Here is a 19733-nt window from a genome sequence, read left to right as displayed (position 1 = left end):
TGGACCCGCTCCATCAGGGTAATACCATTCTTGCCTTTTGTTCACATGTATGTCGATGGTCGCTAACCACGCTTTCGCCACTAGCCGCCCACCATGCATCAACATCCCCGATCATCGACGGCGCCGTCTCCGGTGCCTAACTTTCCACCCAGACCGACAGCTGGGGACGACCGCAGAGAACAGGAAGCTACCCCGAGCTCCCCAACCGTCGACACGGGGTCGAATTCTGCCAGGGGGTTAGGGATAGAGCCGGGACCTCAGCCGTCCGAGCAGGGGAGGAATGCGGTACTGGGCAAGGAGGCCCTGACCCGGTTGAATCAGATAATATCGGTATCGTCATTCAGATCGCCCCTCCAATGACTTATCAGGATGGCTTATTGATGGCTAATCCCATTTCTAACAGAACTATCACACAAAAGCCGCTTTGATTATCCTACATTCACGAGTTGCACTACCTGCCTCCTATAACAAGGGCTCTGAGTCCCCTAGAGTCAACCGCTGGGTATGTTTCCATCTCATGGTCGGATTTGTGATGCTTCATGGGACAGTCAAGCATACGGAAGTTGTGAAAGTGGTAGATGCTAACTCTGTTTATTTCGGTCCAGTTCAACGTTGAATTGGATGATACAGATATCCTTCGGGAACCCCTGCGACCTTGGAGAACATGCGATGCAACGGACAATCGACCCCCACCCCTCGTCATCGAAACATACCTAGACACAAAATCTCTCACAAATAATCAAAGTCTGGTGATTCTCGATGAGAATGGGAAACGTTGGGACGTGCGCGAGTCGCTCGCGGCGCTTGAGGGCGCCCGTGCAAAGCCATACCAATCAGAAAACGACGAGATTATCTTGGAGCGGTGGAGAATCGAGCTGGGAGGGTCCTCAAGCAGACCCCCGACAGATTTGGGCTCTATCTTGCCGACTGTGTATAAGAAAAGCATCGTGCTGTTCCGATCCTTATTTACCTACTCCAAGTTCTTGCCTGCATGGAGATTCTCGAAACGCAACAAGAAGTTGCGGCAGAGTCCAGCTCTCCAGATCAAGTACCGTGTGCTAGATGGGAGCGCTGCCCGTGATGGCCTCTCACTGGATCATTTGACAGCTCCGTTGAGTGAGGGAAGCGAAAAAGTGGTGGACACCTACAGCTTTGGGGTTACGGAATCGCCCGCAGGTCCCTTTTCAGTTCAAGTTACGTATCGGACGAACTGCGATTTCCGCGTTGATGACTCGGAGGCGCTGCTGAGCTCGAGGTTTATGGGTGCTGACGACGAGATCTTTCGTCCATCGTTGCCTTCAGATGATGTCAACCGCCCAAATCCTGAAGTCGGTTCTGTGCCAGTGGAGAGAAGGACCGTTGAGAATCCAGATTGCACACGTGCATATGGCAGTCTCTCGACCTTCCATCAGGTTGGCCCAACAACAGGTGCAAGCCCTATATCAGCACTTCGTGCAATGAGAGATTCGGGCGCGGGATCCCCTTCCCCAACAGAGTCACCCAAGAGACTCCTCCCTCCTGCCAAAGTCCATCCTTCAGGACGTGCTGCGCAGATTGCTGGTGAAGGTGGAGGCACAAGTTTCTCGCGCCGTCCCTCCATTTCATTCCAACCCTTCAAAGCTCCCCCTCTTTCCGCTTCCCCGGCTGTAGCAGACTCTCCGTTAGGAGTCTCTCCCCCGCAACATGTCTTCACGCATCCCCACAGGAACATCTGCCGATTCCCGCGTCATGCCGCCCCCTTCTTCTGCCGCTTCAGCGCGCAGACCCGTAACCATTACATCCGAACAAGCTATATCATCCTCTAATTCCGCATCCCCCAAACCTGCTCCTATCTCCCGGTATAGCAGCTCCTTTAGCCACCGACGAGGCCGCCTTTCTGCAGGGGCAAACAGACTGGAAGATGACAACTCCAGCGGTCGAGCGAGTGCGACATCATCCAATGCACAACCCGGGTCCGGCCTACTCACGGAAGCTACAGGCACGAGTGCAGAGTCCATTCAGGCCGATGACGAGAATATCTCCGATTTTTTGAAGATGCTCGATTCGAAGAAGGATCTAATGAATATGTCCTCTTCTGAATCTATTCAGCCTGGCCCTAGGCAGCCGAACCCCACCGCAGCAGCTCTTGCTCGCTTCCGCGGTATGCGAGATTCAAACGCCGCGTTGTCCGATTCAATGTCACAGTCCATGCACATGCAGCGGTCTTCCATTTCTTCGAGCAAGCAACTGTCAGGAGTCCCACCGATGGTTGCGGGCACCTCCATCTCCACAGCTTCTTCTCCAGGGAAACCTATATCCCCCCCCACACCCCCACACCCCCCCATACTCCTGCTATCCGCTCCCGTCTGAGCTCAAACAGCGTTGCTGATGACATTGAAACCGACCACCGTGCAAGAATCCCTCGCATACACCATGACTCGACGCTAGAAGAACATCCCGGTACAGAAAACCCGCGAGGGCCTTCCTCTACCGCAGGTGCTATTGACATCCCAACATCGCCGCGGATTTTCGACCCTGCTTATCGTCGCTCGAGCTCTGCAGCCGTGCGCCGGCCGATCGTTACAAGCGAAGATGATGAAATCTTCCCATTTGGCATGCGCAGCCTTAGTCTGGGTGCCGATGAGCCCCCAAATGTCACTCTAGGTGTCGCCCAACAACAGAATGAGTCCCAAAAAGCCCAGCAATCCCCGGCCGAGGACCAAAGCGGCCCATCCAGCTCTACAGCGGGACCGTACCGGGAGAGTGCATCCCCACGCGGGCAGATGCCTGGACCAACTAGCGCCTCAGCCTCCTCCAACCCCCATGTCTACCAGCCACGGTTCGCCAGCACCCGCGGCCGGGGCTACTCGGGCGGACATTCCCTCAACTCGGCATCCAGCAGCTTTGCCCGGGGCGCCAACCTCGCCCCGCACCTGACTGAGCGCGACCAAGACCGCGATGGCAACGCTAGTGGAAGTAATAGTGGCAACTCTACGCTAGAGATCCGACGCGGTTCTGCACAGCGGCCAGGCACAGGTCGGACGCTGTCCGGACAAGCGCCCGAGGACGATGAGCCGCTGCTCTTTGCTATGAGCGACTTCGGCGCCTCGCGGCGTAGCCTGGATGAAGGTAGGCATGGCAATCACGGTGGGGCTGAATCGGCTGCTGGATCCCGACGTGGCAGCGGAAGACGGGGAGCAGGGCTCCCGGGTTTCCATGTTTGGTCGTAAAGGATGAGTATATGTGGGCATTCCAGTCAGCCCTATTCTTTATTTTGGTTTTCTATTCTATATTAACTATCTTGGTCTCCAGCTCTTCCCCCGCCCACCTCTCAACATCATTTTTATTTGGCGACTGGGCCTCTGTTTGGTTCAATTCTTGATTCTTGTTTTGCTTTTAAACCATTTCCTACTTGCGCGGTTGGCTGATTTCATAGACTGAACACTCCAATCACAGATTGATTACTGCGATGTGCATAGAGATTGGGTCTTGTTATTGTTTTGTGTTGGGCGTCTTTGTTTTCTTTTTCTTTTTCTTTTTCCTTTTCTATTTCTTCTCTCACTTTCACTTCACTTCACCTCACTTTTGAAGTTCTGGGAGTGCTTTGCTCATTTAGCATATTCCCTACACGATTGATACGACTTGATGGTTTCTTGGGGACCAGCGCTTTTTCTCCTTATGACTATATGATTTTTGATCTATTTGATGATGTTGGTGGTTCTACTTGGTAGAGTTAAATTATCTATTAAAAAAATTGAAACACTTGTTCGTATTCGTTGTCGCTTGAAGAGACAAACTAGAAGCAATACAAAATCACCACTGGCATACCGACAGACAAAAACAATAGCACGGTGGAAGGACAACTGAACCAGGATGAATGTGTACGAGCAGTGGACGTCAAAGACCCTCCACCCCTACGGCCGCGCTGTGGAGGGTAGCGGGGGGGCAACTGCGCTAGGATTAAGAGCAGGGCAGCCCTGGAGTCTTAGATAACAAAGGGAAGAGAAATGGGGAGAGAGAATATGATCTGAAGAACCAGGACTTTATAGGCCCCCAAACGAGGTTTCAACTTGGCTAGCATCCTAGATTTAGCTAGTGACACCGAGAAAGACAATTATGTCTATCTACATGGCTCTAGAGCAGTTTATAAACCTTGTCATATACCGCTGCAGTGACAATCGGTCCGATTGTCCCCCTGATCTTCCGGCCAAGTGGTTAAATTCTCTTATGTAATCACCAGGTGCCAAGGTGCCCAGGTGACTTCCGGTCTGGATTACATCAGAGGGATGTCACCATCACGTGGCTTAGTCACTCGATCTCCAGGGCATAGCTCATGTGTTCACTGGGAAGCGGCGCGGGGGTTTGTTAACATGAGGTTTAAGAGAGGCACCAAGGAGGTGATAAAACTGGCGAGTCCACTCGAATATTACCTTCTGGGGGAGAGGGAAGTTCACTGGAATCAATATTCATTCCACAAAATTGGCAAAATTTGGCAAAATTTGGCGGTCCGACCTCAAAGTATTATCATAACAAGTGTGTTCTCCTACAGTTTGAACGCATACTTTATACGTCGTAATAAAGGCTCACTTAAATCATAGACAGCAAATAAACACGTAGAAGAGAAAAACAAGTGACTTCGTTACGGACCATGGGCATTCCATGGAGACATCTAAATACATTGAACATCCAAATTTTTTACCCTGTTAACATACCTCAACTTAACACGCTTATGCGATGTAGGTCGAGGCTGACACGTCACCACCACGGCCGGTCCAGTTAACGTGGATATCCTTGCCCTCGGGGAAGGTCTCGTTAGCGTTCTCGGGCTTGATGCGGAAAGTGTGGGCACCGAAGTAGTCACGCTGGGCCTGGAGCAGGTTGGCGGGCAGGTTCTTAGAGCGGTAACCGTCGTAGAAGCTGAGAGCAGTGGAGAAGGCCGGAGCGGGGATACCCCACAGAGCGGTCTTGCTGATCACGTTACGCCAGCCGTTCTGGGCGTTGTTAATGGCCTTGTTGAAGAAGTCGTCGAAGAGCAGGTTCTCAAGGTCGGGGTTGTTGCGGTAGGCATTGGTGATATCCTTAAGGAAGACGGAGCGGATGATGCAACCACCGCGCCACATGAGGGCAATGGAAGGCTTGTTCAGCTTCCAGTTGTACTCCTTGGCGGCCTATATTGGGGACGAGGTTAGAAAATGACTATCAATGAGGCTGGCAAGAAAAAGAAATACGTACGTTCTGGATGAGCATGAAGCCCTGGGCGTAAGAGATAATCTTGGAGGCGTACAGGGCCTGCTCAAGGTCATCGACGAAAGCCTGCTTGTCGCCCTCGAACTTAGGAGTGGGACCGCTCAGGATGCTGCTGGCGCGGCCACGCTCATCCTTGAGAGCACTGAGGCAGCGAGAGAAGACAGCCTCACCGATCAAGGTGACGGGCATGCCAAGGTCCAGAGCGTTGATGGCGGTCCACTTGCCGGTACCCTTCTGGCCAGCCTTGTCGAGGATCTTGTCAACAAGGGGAGTGCCATCGGTGTCGTTGTAGTAGAGGATATCACGGGTGATCTCGATCAGGAAGGAGTCAAGAACACCGGTGTTCCACTTGGCGAAAACATCACCAATCTCCTTGGAGGAGAGACCGACACCGCGCTTGAGGATATCGTAGGCCTAAATGATGATGTCAGTGGTTTGCCCGAAAATATTTTGCTTGAAAGTAGCCTTACCTCGCAGATCAGCTGCATGTCACCGTACTCAATACCGTTGTGAACCATCTTGACGTAGTGACCGGCACCCTCGTCACCGACCCAGTCGCAGCAGGCCTCGCCGTCGCTCTTGGCGGAGATGCCCTGGAAGATGTCCTTAATGTGGGGCCAGGCCTCCTCGTTGCCACCGGGCATGAGAGAGGGTCCGTAACGGGCACCCTCCTCACCACCGGAGACACCGCTGCCGACGAAGCTGATGCCCTTGCCAGTGAGGTATTGAGTGCGGCGGTTGCTGTCGGGGTAGTGGGAGTTACCACCGTCAATGATGATATCACCCTTCTCGAGGAAAGGCAGAAGGGACTCGATGAAGTCATCGACGGGCTTTCCGGCCATGACGAGGAGCATGATACGACGGGGGCGCTTGAGCTTGGCACAGAACTCCTGGACGGAGTGAGCACCAACAATGGACTTGCCTGTTGTATAATGAGCATTTTTGGATAAAGGATTGGAACCTATTATTGTCTGTAGAGCATACCCTTGGCCTCGTTCTCCAAGAAACGGTCAACCTTGGCGGTTGTACGGTTGTAAGCGCAAACGGTGAATCCGTGATCAGCAACGTTGAGGATCAGGTTCTGGCCCATAACGGCCAGACCGATGAGGCCGAAATCAGCACTAGGAGCAAAGTGCGCCGGAGCGCCGACATTGATGCCGGCGAGACGGGCGCTATCGTCAGCGATCAATGTCTCTTGTCAACAATAGGGTACAAATCACAATGGGAACAAAAAGGAAGGGAAACCCGTGAGCTTCCGGGGAAAAAAAAAGATCAGAGACTCGCAGTAGCATAGCTCCAATGGTATCATCTTGCCTGAGCATCTATAGGGATTCGATCTTCCAAATAGAGCTGATGCATGATGTGTGAGCAGCATTGAAGATCTATGCGCTCTGCTATCACTGCAAGCTGCAGGGAGGTGTAACCACTTGGAATTGGCGAAGGAAGAGGGGAAAAGGTAGACTTACACAGCTTGGTCAGCCATGACGATTATATGTGAGATATGAGGGTATTGATGAAAGTAAAGGTGAATCTAGAGAAGAGAGGAAGATGAAGAAGGAGGGGAAGGGAAAGAAGAAGAAGTAGCCCCAACCGGCTGACGGAGCAACTCTTCCGTCATCTGTGGTGGGACATACCGGCGGGGGTACCATGTACCAACGTCGTTCTTACTGTCTCCGGTGTGGCGCCAAGTATTAGGTACAGGAGCAGAGTCGTCCGGTGTCAACCCACTCGGGTTCTGTTGTAAATTTGGAAAGCCGGACCGGGGTTTTAATTCCGTTTATTGCTATGTTGTATATTGTATATGCATCTTTCTGTTTGGATTTTTCTTTTTGAAACATACGGAGTACATGTGATTGACATTGCAGCTTTTACATAGTACCTTGTGTATGATAGCGGGGCATGGAGGGGTAACTTGAACTGAACAATATCCTATAGTTACAACATATAACTAACATACATACTGCCTAGTAACTATATAATTATAACGTATCAAGTAGAGAGAATAATGAAATAGAAACTCAACCGAATATCCATGTAACTTCATCGAAACCATCCGAATCAACCCCTATCCCACCTTGTCCACGCATCGGTGAACTGTTCTGGTAGAGTTGCGACGGAGAAATCACTTGCCGATGCGTTCATTCCCGACTGCGTCTACGCTAGTCTGTTTTGGGACTAGAGTGGGGGTAGCAAGGCCGGCAGCGGAATGACTCAGCACGAGGGCTCGCCCGAGGCTGCCAAAGTGCTTATGTCATAGCTGAGTCAGGAAAGCTTGATCAAATCATGTGACACAGCCCTCGCCAACGGCCTGGCCAGCGCATTCAGTAACCAAAAAAAGTCATCTCTCATTCCCATTTTTCATTAATTTCAACTCAGCGTAGTTCTTGAAGGCGCCCATTTATAAACCCCTCCAGCCTTCTTATAGTGATCATTTGCAAGCCCCGCAAACGTTTCGCCTCTTGCAAGTGCTCATCCTTCGGGTGCCTATCTCAAGCGTGACGTCTGGCGAATGACTGCGGCGTCAGTCAGGCCCTGAAGGTACGTTGCGGTTGCTACTTTGCATCTAGCATTCTCGTCTCTCGTGTCTCGTTTTCCTCGCTTCCCTATTTGGATATCCCATTCATCATGTCCCTTCCGCCTCCTCCAGGTCTCAACAAGACTCCCTCGTCTCTTCCGCCCCGCCCACCTCCATCCTCCAACGCCGCGCAGCCTCCCACCGCCAATTCTGCAAGCCATGGCGGTAGATCTCGACCAACCGGCTACAGCGCTTTTACGGCGTTCCAGCCGCGCGCGGTAGCCTCCAGTCAACCGCATCGCGCCAACACCCACTCGGTCTCGCGTCCGCCAGTCTCTGCTGCTGGATACGCAACCCCCACCAACAGCTACGTTAACCATTATCAACAACCTCAGGCATACCAGGGTGGGCCCTCCTACTATGGACAACCTCAATACGCCGAGACGTATGGCTCGACCGTCCCACACATTGCGAACCCCTTCGGGTCTACCCCCAACCAGGCCAACACAGGGTTCCCACAGAATGGCAACGCCCCCCGGCTTTGACGCAGAGACCGAAGCTCAAATTGCGCAGTGGCAGAGTGCCTACAACAAACCCACTGAAGATCCCACTAAGAACCAGCCCGGTTCAGGCGTGAACACAGGAGCCGGAACTCCAACCTTCGGCCCGGGAACTCCTGTCCCACAGCCCGAGTCACAAAAGACAGTCATTCGGTCTGGTGGTGGTGAGACATGGACCGACTCAACCCTATTGGAGTGGGACCCCGCACATTTCCGCCTTTTTATCGGTAACCTCGCAGGCGAAGTGACGGATGAATCTCTGCTGAAGGCATTCTCTCGCTACCCTTCGGTCCAGAAAGCGCGTGTCGTCCGAGAGAAGCGAACCCAGAAGAGTGCAGGCTATGGATTTGTTAGCTTTAGTGATAGCGAGGACTATTTCAAAGCCGGTCGAGAAATGCAAGGGAAATACATCGGTTCACACCCAATCTTACTACGCCGAGCCATGACCGAGGTTCGCCCAGCTTCGAACCCGAAGTATGGGAAACATGGAAAGAAACAAGGCAAAGGCAAGGGTCCGAAGGCTGATAACGCCGGTGGAGCAGGTGGGAAAGTGAAGCAGGATGGTATCAAAAAGCCAGCCAAAACCAAGGGAGGATTGAAGATTCTGGGCTAATTCTATGAATGTAATCGGCTGTTTATGCAAAGAACTATACTTTTCCATTACTATAGATTAACTGAATTTGAGATTTGTATCAAATCTGCATACGCAGCATGGATCACGTGAGTGCAGTTTTAGCCTTAGGCTTCCCTTCTCTAGTTAGTTGTTATTGCACCCATGGACTTGTACTTCCAAGATATTAAGTACAATATTCCATTAACAACCTTGAAACAAAATGCATCAATTCATTGTTATTCCTAGCCTCCCTATAATGCACATATACTGTACGGAGTATGCTGGGTACCTGGCCACAGTATGTGGTTAGTACATTGAGTTCCCCAGCCCCTCTAAAAGCACATGGCTGGGAGAGAAAAAAAAAAGTCCAGTTTAAAACCATTCACATTCCAGCTGACCCAATCTTCTTTATCTCTCCTTTCTCACATTCTTCCGATCTATAATCCCACTTTTCTTGAAAAAGGAGAGTTGTGTGTTGCGAACAGAGCTAGCCCGACGAAGCTATATACTTCCGTGTATACATATCCCACCCAACGCATTGCTGCCCACCTGCACACGGCCTACCACTTTGAATTCCACGCCTTGTACGATCTTACCTATCCTCCGATCGGATTGACAACAATCGAAGCTCTACACACATCTCACCAAATCATTTACCTCTCTACCACGATCTGCTGATCGTCTTCACCCAACATGGTTCAACGCAACATCACCATTGCGATTATCATCATCGTCCTCTTCCTCCTCCTTGCACTCGCTGGATTCGCAATCTGGGCGGTAAATAACCACATCTCACTCTTCCCCAAGAAGAAGGAGGCCGATGCGGAGAGTGCGGATGGGTGATAAAGGCAGGGTAGCAGTAATAAACACTGTACCCTTGACCTTGGCCTTGGGCTCTCTTGTTTTACAGACATTGATTGCCTCTTCTTCGAAACATACACACATACATACGATCACACACAAATATCCATGACCACGACATTTTCTGCGACACGATACCCTTTTTGTTGGCATCCAACGATATCTGCCACGATGACGAGCTGCGTTACGAGTCTTTTACGTTGAAACACGCCTTTTTTGTACACTTGTTGGCGATTGAAAGCAACCAGTACATATGTTGCTTTCGGTGTATGTTTATTTTTTCTCTTTTGGGTGTTATTTTTGGGTGGGGAGTTGGAGGGCTCTTTTCCTATGTCCTTTTCTTTCTTGGGTGTATTTGATGACTTCATTTGGTGCACATTCTTTGCGTATTTCTCCTTACGATTTGAAAATATCATAAATTGACAAAATTTCGAGGCATCAATCTATTTTTCACATATTACCAAAGCTGTATAAGAAGTGAATATCTAAAGGGTTTCCCAAGGACTGCCCCTACTTGTCAATCTTAAAAGTGATATGGTACACCCTTTTTGTGGCATATATAAGAGACGGAGAGAAGAAGGAAAAAGAAGGAGAGGGAGTCTATCTATCTACATGCCTCGACATAGAGGCCTGTAAAATTGATAGAGTGTTCTAGAGGGTGATCTGTTTAATATATTTCGTTATTGTAACAGAATCAAAGTTTCCGGAAGCAAAATTTGAAGACATTGAAGATACAGTGTACTAGGACCACTATGATTCCAGCAAATAGATATATCCCCACCCCGTTCCCCTGCAAAGTCAACTCCACCTAAAGCTTGAATGCAATTAGGTGGTAGCTAATGTGATGACCGAGCACATATAGAAGGCCTCCTTGTCTCTTTCAATTTCAGTTTCCTACTTCGCATCCTATTTTAGGCTCCCCTTTATTAAAGGCCTAGGATATTAAACAGAACCATTTCATGGTCTTGTCGCTCCAGTGCTGTGTAGATCCTCCTTATATGCCAACCCCTTCTTGATATCTCGATCCATATCTGAAATAGCATACCCCGGCGATGTCACAGGTGTACTGTGAACTGGGAGATGAGGAGTATTGTCTGGGTCATCCAGTGCACGAATATCATCACCGCCAGCGGTTCTTGCGTTAAATATTGTGGTATTCCGTTGAAAGTAATTGTAGCATTTCTCCACGGCTTTCCATAGAATAATTGTAACGGTCGCTCCGAGTACTGCACTCCAGAATCTCCCGAACTGATTGCACTCTGGATTGCACTCTGTCTTATCTGATGCCATCGTAGCGAAGTTGATACCCAGGTGTATTGAAATGGATGTAGAGGAAGACTTTGAATTAAGATTGCAAATATAGAGAGAAAGAATAAAATAGACGTTAGAATTACGTGGTATGTCATCTTGTGTTGGATGCCTAGGGCATCACTATGTGATAGAACCTATATAGTTTGATAGCTCTCTTTCCTTTCCTTCGCCTAGCTTTGGCCTGGCCGCCTGGATTAAGACTGGCAGAAGAATTAAAATACTGAATTACTATGACACTTCCCTTATTATGAAAGTAGCCTGATTTTGCTGGCGTTGACAACTCTCGAAAATGAAGCCTTTCATCAGCATACAAATGGAGATATCTCGCTTTGTATGGAGACGAAAAGCTTCATTTTCATTCCTCCCTTAGGCTAGCGGAACGACCTGGGCAGTGTAGGACTATTCCAAACTTTCTAACCTGAACCTCAAGGAGGTTTGTTGAGGTTCAACCCATATGAACCTACATGTGCATAACAGTCAAGAGAAGTACACATGCAACTTTTCACTAAATACAGTAAGCATCCTGGTATTAGCTAGGCACTTCTTTAACTACTATATGGCACTGTATGTATGTTGAGTCTAGGTCGAAAGCAATTTAATATGTATGGCAGACTAGGCATAATCTTGGAAGAGTCTGAGGAGCAAAGTCAAAAAATAGTTTAATGGTATTCAAGATTGTTGGCATCGCTTTTGAGACATTAAGATACAGAGTGGTCATCCAAAAATAAATATGTGCACCAGAGCTTTGAATTCTCGGGCGCCACACCAAAGCTGTCTATGATGGTGAGATAGTGTGCAAATAGGGTATTGAGAAAGTTGCCGTAGGTTCAAAAAAAATGCAGCCCTGAGATCAACACAGCAGCACCTTGCATAGCGCCTAATTGCTCATGGGAGTAATAAAGGTTGGTCCTGGTGTTCGGCAGTGGTTCGGCTAGAAGCGGACAGACTTGCCCGTGGGAAGACTCTACCCAATGAACGGAAGACGAAAAGACCTAGAGCATGGTTCGTAGACCTGGGCTAGAGACTTCTTGACTAGACAAGATTGTATAGTGTCAAGGAAATGGCACAAGAAAGGGCCAAGAATGGCAAGACATATTACATCTTGCGGAAAGTGTTGCCAGAAGCACTGCGGCGTTCCTTGGCCTTGAACGATGTGTCGGTCTTGTCGTAGCGCACTTCGGGGGCAGCGCGCTTCGGCTTCCCGGCAGGGTTGAAGCTCATCTCTTGCTCGCCGACTACACCAACCCGTCGTGCAGGCTTTTGTTTCGACTTCATATTCTGCGCACGGGAGCCGAAGGAGCGGTCCCGGGTGGAGTTGGCTTGATTCGAGGAAGACACTTGCATACGAGGCGGAGGCCGCTTCGTCCGCTTGTAGTCCGCAGAAGAAATCTTTTTGGAAGCTGCTGTCTTGGCGGGCTTTTCCGCCTCGCTGTCGGAGTTGGAGTCGGAGCTTGAACCGGGCACGTCGTCGATAGCTTCTTGCTCGACTGCTGTCAAGCCACGCTCCTTTCTCGAAGCTGATGGGGCAGCAGCTTGGGGAACCGTACTGGGGTTCAGCAGCTGGAATTCGCGTGAAGTCTCGTCAACTGCGAAATCTTGGTCCTCGAACAGCTGAGCGAAACGGCCACCGCCCAATACATTCTTGTCCTCGCCTGCAGAAGGAGTGACAGCAGCATCAGCCATTTCCTGGTCGCCCGAGCCTTCCACTAGGCGCTTGGCATGCTTGCGCTCCCTCTTCTCCTCCGCGTTCAGCATCCTCTCGGCCAGTCTCCTGTTCACCTTGACCGCAACCTTCTTCTTGCCACGGATCCGGCTCTCCCGCTCCTTGTTCATAATTTCGGCCACCTTCTTCGCTCTGGGGTTTTCTGTGTCGGGGAACAACCCGGTGATAGAGTTATAAACAAAGTTCGATACTTGGTAGCCCTTAGAGTAAGGTACCATCTTTCCGGACTGCATGTAGGATGCCAAATCAATGGGCTCTCCACCTGCCTTGATGAGCTTGGCGTCCCATTTGGCGACCTCTTCACTAGGCACAAGCGTGAAACCGGGCCAGACAGAACTAGACTGAGCAGACTTGAATGCGCTGGGGTCATTTGGATCCTCAGCCATCTCTTCAACTAGGTTGTCCAAGAATGAGCACCATTTGGGCGCGGGGCCAAGCTGTGGGATGAAGAATGAGTGTTGCTGTCGGCCTTCATTGGCTGTGAGGAGCATGCCGCTATCCTTGCACCAAGCAACAGACTTGAGATCCACAGCCGGTTCAACGGAGGTCCAAGGTTTTTGATCTTCGATATCCCAGAGCTTGATGATGCGCTTATCGGCAGAGAGCAATTTGGGTTCAATTGTCGCAGCTTGTGTTGCAGATGACTGCTCGAGGAATTGGAGGGTGTGAATAGGGAACCCGTATCCCTGGTCCTTGACCTGGAAGGGAACGGGCGAACGCAAGTCGTAGAGGTGAATAAGACCATTGGACGAGCCAGTCCCAAGGCTCATGCCGGAGCGATTGAATTCTAGAGCTGTGATCTCTGATCGCTCATCGTGTAGTCCAACTTGTGTGGGCGTAGAGAGCACACCCGCACGTCCCTTAGCTCTAGGATCCCATAGCTCAACTGTCCCCAGTGAAGTTCCGAAGGCCAGCAGATTGTGACTCTGCTCCGCAATAGCACCGGTGTTGACCGAGCCTGTGTTAATTCCACCTTGGAGAGTTCCGCCACCTGTGGATGTGAAATCGTCACCGCCGACGTCAACCTCAAAACTCCGCATGTATCGACCTAACTCCAAGTTCAATCGGTATACCTCTCCCATACCATCCTGGTTAACACCAACTGCAGGAACAAGCACTTCAGTCGACTGACGGTCGTAGACAATGTCACGCCCATACCGGGGAAGTCTAGTGGTGTAGTGACAGCCTGAGGGAGTGTGGAACTCTAGAGATCGATCAGACTGGAGGTGGAGGGATTTGGTGTAATCGGAGGACAGTAGGATGAAAGTGTTGTTGAGTGAACTTGTATGGCGCGCCCATGAAAGGGACAATTGCGGGAGGTAGTGGGTGTGGATTTGTGGCTTGTAAGTTCCTGCAAGAAATGGTGTTAGGGTGTGCGCTCTGAAGAACCGACGGGAATTATTGGTACGAACCTGTGCTCATAACCCATTCTCCATCCTCACTGACTCGCACACAGTGACTTGCTTCCTCAAATTCAAAGTCTTGCAGTAATTCAACTCGATTGGCATACTCGGGATCATTCTTCAAGCTGCGCTTTCGTCGTCTAGCAAGCCATTCGGGAAGCGGGCGAGCACTGTCTGATCCCGAGATGGTATATACCGGGACCTCGGATGGGTTGGACAGCTTCATGCTGGTAGATTCTGGTGTAGAAAAGGCCTAGCCAGTTCTTTTGAGGTGATCTGCAACTGATTTGCAACCTATCGGTGTTGGCGAAAGCGAATCTGCAAAAGATAAAAAAAAAAACCTGCGATAAAAAGCCGCTGATAGCGATCACGTGATAAACGGGCTTGGTGATTGGCCCGAGTGTCCCTGGCGAACGTCCCCCGGGATTACGCATTTCAACTTTCTGTTGACTTCATGCGATAAGCCTTGGTGGTTGAAATCTTTGCTATTTTATTTGGTGCGATTTCACTTAAGTGAGAGTGTTGTGCCAGACCTTCTAGTCTTTGTTGATCGTTTCCGCGCAACATGGTATCAATCAGCTAATGTACTCGTTGCTTGTTGATCTCCCTGCTATGCGCTTTCACTCCTTGCCACAGACCATGCACCCTGCGATTGGAAATGACTTCCAGAGTCATCTTCAAAATTCCTTCTATCTTTAAAGGCTTCCGGGGCTGTCCGCGACCGTTGAATTATGGACTTCCCTGGCGGCGCAAACACCAATATACATCTTATTGTGAGTTATCATAATCTTTACAGTACATTTCGCGTCCATGCTGACGCGTCGTATCAGGATGGATTCTCCAACATTTACTGGAGAATATACACAGAAGAAGCTGGTATTACAAATAACCCACAAGAGAGCCCCGCCAATGGCTATACTATTCTCAAGCACTTGAGTCGTCTCAAAGATCTAGAGGCTCGGTTGAGAGGCTTGAATTGTCTGGCCTCGTGCCCAAGACGCCTAGGGCTATGGGTGTTCTCCCCGACTCCCGAGTTCGAAAGCCTGAAACCTTTGTATGTGAGGGGAAGTGACGCAGAGTCAAATAGGATCGTCGTCGGCACAACAACCTTGAAAGGTATGTCTATGAACAGCTTACCGAGCTATTTCAGACCGTATTAATCTTATTTCAATAGTCTCTGCATTGGGAAGTGTCTCCTCGCTGGATTTAGTGAAAGGGCTGTCGTCCGACAACCAGAGTCAGCATGGCACACAACCCATTGGGCTGCCACGGCCACATCAGGGCCAACCGTCACCTCGGCGTCAAGATGGTTATAGCAGCTCAGCGGCCATTTATGCATCTTTTATATCTGCTGTCACTGGTTCAATCGGCCTTCAGTTGATTCGACGTCATGCTGCTCTACCCCTCGGATCACGCACCCTTTTCACTGCTGTCGAAAAGTCGGGATACGAAAGTCCTCATATCAACAATAACAACATTCTCTCCACTTCTTGCTTGACTACACTCAACATTCAGTTAACTATGAGTGGAACAATAACTGTTTCCGCCCAGACCATATCCCAAGCGGGTATAACACGACTGTGCAGTCCACACGAGGACATTTCCGAAAGAATCGACATGCAGCCTGGAATTGATCTTTGGCTATGCCCGAACGGGACTATCGCTAAGCTTATCACGGCTAATATTGACTCGTCAACCGTTCCGTCTCTATGCTACCCTGCCTCTGGGAATCTGTCTGCCAAAAGAGTACAGTGGAAATTGGATGTTGTGCAGTGGCTGCGGAATTTTGGGTTGCATATTGGCTCAATTGATGAAGAACCTTGGGTTGAAGTGGAAGTTTGGGAACCATTTTTCGCGAGGCTTGCTGGGGAGGCATGGCGGCAGAGTGATGATAGTCAATCTGCACTGCCGCTGAAACGCATGCTATGGCCAGCAAGATTTTGCTTCAGAAGGGCTAGCTCATCAAATGTCTCTTCCGGGGCTCAAACTTCCCTTCTTGATGAACCCCTAGATTTTGCAGAGCGATGGTCCAAAATCGCGAGCTCTCTCAAGCTAGATAATATTTCCCATACTGCTCAAAACACTCCTGTCACCCAAGACCCACAACCAAAAGACCAAGAAATGCCGTCGCCACTCAAGCCTGAACCTCTGGAAAGTATAGAGAGTTTATCCCGAATTGCCCAATATCCCGATTTGCAAACCACGAATCTTGTTTATCCAACTCCACCAGATGGAACTGCAGCAGTCGGATTGAACAATCCAAACCCTTCTGAGGTTTTTGCCGATGATTCCGACTTCGGGCTACCCCATGCAACGCAACGAACTTCAAGAAGACACGCACCAGGATCTGATATATCGCCCGTTCAGAATGGTGGTGTTGGAGTTGGCACTGGCCGATATGATGCAAGCGACGAAGAAGATCTCTTTGGGGAAATGAACGAAAGAGATTTCGGGTCGAAAGGTATCACCGAGGCGGATTTCAGCTTTTTTGATGACCCCGATTTCGATGGCATGGAGGGTAACTCTCTTGCAGAGGATGAAGACGAAGCCCTTAAAGCTTCTCATCCTCAGAGCGAACCGGAGGCCGAGGCCATGGTTGATGCAGAGGCCTCTCCCAATCAGCCACAAGGAATTCCAACTCATGTCGAAACACATGAGGCACACGACTCTCCGATATATGACGAAATCACACGGTTATCTGAAGAGCCCATGGTCCCCGAAGAACCAGCTCATTCACCAATGGATCGCGCAGGTCAAACAATCAGCCCGCCCTTGAGCCCAGTAGAAGTGAAAAAGATATTGTTCCCAGGGCCCGAGGCAGACGATCATCAACAGTCTACAGATAACCGGGGACAAGGGCATTACCATCCAGTGGAATTTGAAAAGAAACTTGGTGATTGGGATCAGAAGTACGGAGCAGCTGGCAAATTCTGGTTCTCCAGTGGTGGCTCGTTGGACACGTTAAATCAGACATCTGCTATACCCACGATTGGCATGCCTCACCGTGGGCGAAGCAGCGCCAACGCATCTGGCTCCTCCACAGAACGAACCAAACCCAGTCTATCTCTGACACAGTCAGAAAATGGGTTACGATCAGCCTCGGTAAGCAGTGACAGCAGCGACGACAGTATCGAGGTAATCTCGGAGCATGTTCCAACACCGGCAGCCTTGCCCTCAATCCCATCTTTGAAGCGGAAACGGGCCCCTTCGGAATCTGATATAATCTCGATCACATCCCAAGAGAAGTCATTGCCTGTCACAGAAGCAAGTCCCGCATACGCAGCCGAGAATTCAACCTTCCTGGGTAATTTTCTAGCTAATTTTTCCGATTGGACGTTAACCGGTTATTTCTCTGCTTTTCCACCTCAACAACTCCCTGTACTTTTTCGCCGTGAAGGCCAACTTGAAATTGCCCAGCTTTTGGTTGACCAGATCACGCAGTCCTCCCTCAAGCATCCACTTGATGGGCAAATTGGTCTTTCCGATCTCGAGAGCGAGTCTTTGTCACTACAAGCCCTGGACGACACAACGCTCTTGGGCGAGACCTCGAAAATGGATTTCAAAAGATACATATCACTACAGGATGAATTTGTTGCGAACCAACTGCAGCAGCAACCGCCACAACACCCGCCGCCACCCAAAGAGACCCCGAAAAGCTTCATTTCAAAGTTATCGGCGCCCCATATACGTGTGCGTCGAGGCAAAGAATACTTAGAGGCTCTTCCCCCAGCTGTATCCTTTTGGGAGACGTTTGGTCTTGAGCCTGCTTATGGGCCAAAGAACATATCTGCGTACTGTATTCACCCGCAAGCCGCGTCAAGCGCAGCAGATGTGTTCTTGACACGGTTTGGTCTTCTATACCAAAGTTGCAGTCTTGGAACCCATACCAGAGGGGACGATTCTGTGGCATTTGAGGACGGGCTTAGGCCATGGAAATCTGAAACATCTAGTTATGAATCTATGATGCAGGTTTTAAAGAGAACATGCGAGCAGCTTGGTACGTGATTTATCTAGCGGTGACGTACTTTGACTAACAGTTCTAAAGGATCTGAGCTCTCACAATCCCCAGTGACTGCTGATAACAATGTTGTCTACATCATAAACCCATTCACGCACGCTGCAGCACTCGCAGACATTTGTTCCGCCTTCTGGCACCTTTTCCAGCAATTGGTAGCCGGTTCCGAACGAAGACAGACTCGAATCTCCAACGAGCTTGTTCTACAGATAATTCCACTAGAGTTTGTCATGTCGAGCGAAACGATGGTTATACCTCCCGAGACGGAGTATTTGAACTTGGCTCTAGAGGTCTACAGTCGATGTCGCCCAAATGATGCGGATACGAGCCCCCTGCTCTGCGCACCACCAATGCTTCTGGCTGACGCTCTTCCGAGGGCTATTGGTTTTCGACTTGCCCCTGAAAGATCCTCGCCGCTTCAAGATGGACGAAGTCTCCACATTGCCTACTCGAAAAGCCTTGATCAACGTTGGATATCGGTGGCATGGTCTGATCTGTCAGGTTCTATACAAAGAACCATGTCTTACTGCCTGCGGTATCGTCAGTCGAGTGGCGCAAGACCGGTTTCTGAGGTAAGGAATGAAATATGGGCTACGACGAAACACATTATGGATAAATTCCAAGCACGATGGAAAGTGCAGCTGGTGACCACCGAGCCTATAGAACCCGACGAGGTTGAAGGTACTGCTTATTGTTTTCTCTGATATCGAGGGTAAATTGCTAACATATTCACAGCGTGGGCTAGTCTTGCAGACCAGCACAATAAGTTAAGACCTGGGTCGTTGGAATTGACCATCCTGGCTGTCAACACTGTCCCCGACTTGATTCTTGAGCCACCAGTTCCGCCCATATCAATGGCTATGCTGAACATACTGTCTTCATCTACCCCTGTCTCGACTCCTATTCCAAGTGCCAGTGTTGCATCCCCCGAACAATCAGGCAATGCAGCCACGCCAACCAGCGCCGGCCCCGCTGCCTACAATGCCCCCACGCCAACGGAAATGTCGCTTGAAGCAGATTCAGAAGCTGTTCTCACTGATATCTGTGACGACTCCTGGCTAGCCATCCTATCCCACCGACTCAATAGCTCTCCACACCTCACCGAATTCCGACCCGCGCTGTCCAGCGGGTATCTCCTTCGCCGCAAAGGCACTACCGATGGCAACGGCGTGTTTGCAATCTCCGTCAATCTCATCTATTCCCCACGTTCTCCTCCATCCCACGATAATGTCCTGAAAGATACCTTAAGTATGTATCGGGACCTGGGATGTCTTGCCCGGGCCAAGGGCATATGCAGTGTACAAAATAACACCCTGCCTTGGCATGTCGCCACGGCTCTTCGCGGACAAGAGCTTTTGAGTTATGTTTTTTGAGCGAGACATCTTGTCACTGGGGAGTTATGGTTTCTTTCTCTATTTGGGATCCCATGTATGTTAAGGCTTTCTCGGTGGTGGGATGTTTTATTACCTACATAGCTTGGGTACATATATATACCCCAGGAGGCAG

General features: G+C 50.0%; 6 protein-coding genes across 6 annotated transcripts; 3 read left to right on the top strand and 3 right to left on the bottom strand.

Moving 5' to 3' along the window:
* Positions 1 to 93: 93 nt before the first annotated feature.
* N7516_003619 (uncharacterized protein) lies at positions 94 to 3209 on the top strand (the record flags this gene model as incomplete). Its single annotated transcript, XM_057216339.1, has 5 exons — positions 94 to 330; positions 404 to 502; positions 606 to 1767; positions 1883 to 2140; positions 2200 to 3209. 5 exons carry the CDS (start codon positions 94 to 96, stop codon positions 3207 to 3209), a joined length of 2766 nt encoding a protein of 921 aa, XP_057078222.1.
* A 1497-nt stretch (positions 3210 to 4706) lies between these two features.
* N7516_003618 (NADP(+)-dependent, decarboxylating phosphogluconate dehydrogenase) lies at positions 4707 to 6709 on the bottom strand (the record flags this gene model as incomplete). The annotated part of the gene is made up of 5 exons (XM_057216338.1): positions 4707 to 5147; positions 5212 to 5640; positions 5697 to 6148; positions 6211 to 6347; positions 6693 to 6709. 5 exons carry the CDS (start codon positions 6707 to 6709, stop codon positions 4707 to 4709), a joined length of 1476 nt encoding a protein of 491 aa, XP_057078221.1.
* A 1142-nt stretch (positions 6710 to 7851) lies between these two features.
* Positions 7852 to 8914, top strand: N7516_003617 (RNP domain protein; the record flags this gene model as incomplete). Its single annotated transcript, XM_057216337.1, is given in 2 exon segments — positions 7852 to 8252; positions 8263 to 8914. The coding sequence occupies 2 exon segments, from the start codon at positions 7852 to 7854 to the stop codon at positions 8912 to 8914; spliced, it is 1053 nt and encodes a 350-aa protein (XP_057078220.1).
* Positions 8915 to 10732: 1818 nt separating this feature from the next.
* On the bottom strand, positions 10733 to 11065 carry N7516_003616 (uncharacterized protein; the record flags this gene model as incomplete). The annotated part of the gene is made up of 1 exon (XM_057216336.1): positions 10733 to 11065. One exon carries the CDS (start codon positions 11063 to 11065, stop codon positions 10733 to 10735), a length of 333 nt encoding a protein of 110 aa, XP_057078219.1.
* Positions 11066 to 12181: 1116 nt separating this feature from the next.
* N7516_003615 (WD repeat NOL10/ENP2 family protein) lies at positions 12182 to 14438 on the bottom strand (the record flags this gene model as incomplete). The annotated part of the gene is made up of 2 exons (XM_057216335.1): positions 12182 to 14160; positions 14222 to 14438. The coding sequence occupies 2 exons, from the start codon at positions 14436 to 14438 to the stop codon at positions 12182 to 12184; spliced, it is 2196 nt and encodes a 731-aa protein (XP_057078218.1).
* A 505-nt stretch (positions 14439 to 14943) lies between these two features.
* Positions 14944 to 19600, top strand: N7516_003614 (uncharacterized protein; the record flags this gene model as incomplete). Its single annotated transcript, XM_057216334.1, has 5 exons — positions 14944 to 14985; positions 15043 to 15328; positions 15387 to 18209; positions 18258 to 18908; positions 18963 to 19600. 5 exons carry the CDS (start codon positions 14944 to 14946, stop codon positions 19598 to 19600), a joined length of 4440 nt encoding a protein of 1479 aa, XP_057078217.1.
* Positions 19601 to 19733: the final 133 nt, after the last annotated feature.

The sequence above is a fragment of the Penicillium verrucosum genome (genome assembly GCF_028828655.1).
Source record: "Penicillium verrucosum strain IBT 35672 chromosome Unknown utg000001l_segment0_segment0, whole genome shotgun sequence".
Taxonomy (NCBI): Eukaryota; Fungi; Ascomycota; class Eurotiomycetes; order Eurotiales; family Aspergillaceae; genus Penicillium; species Penicillium verrucosum.
This window is presented reverse-complemented; position numbering and strand designations above follow the sequence as displayed.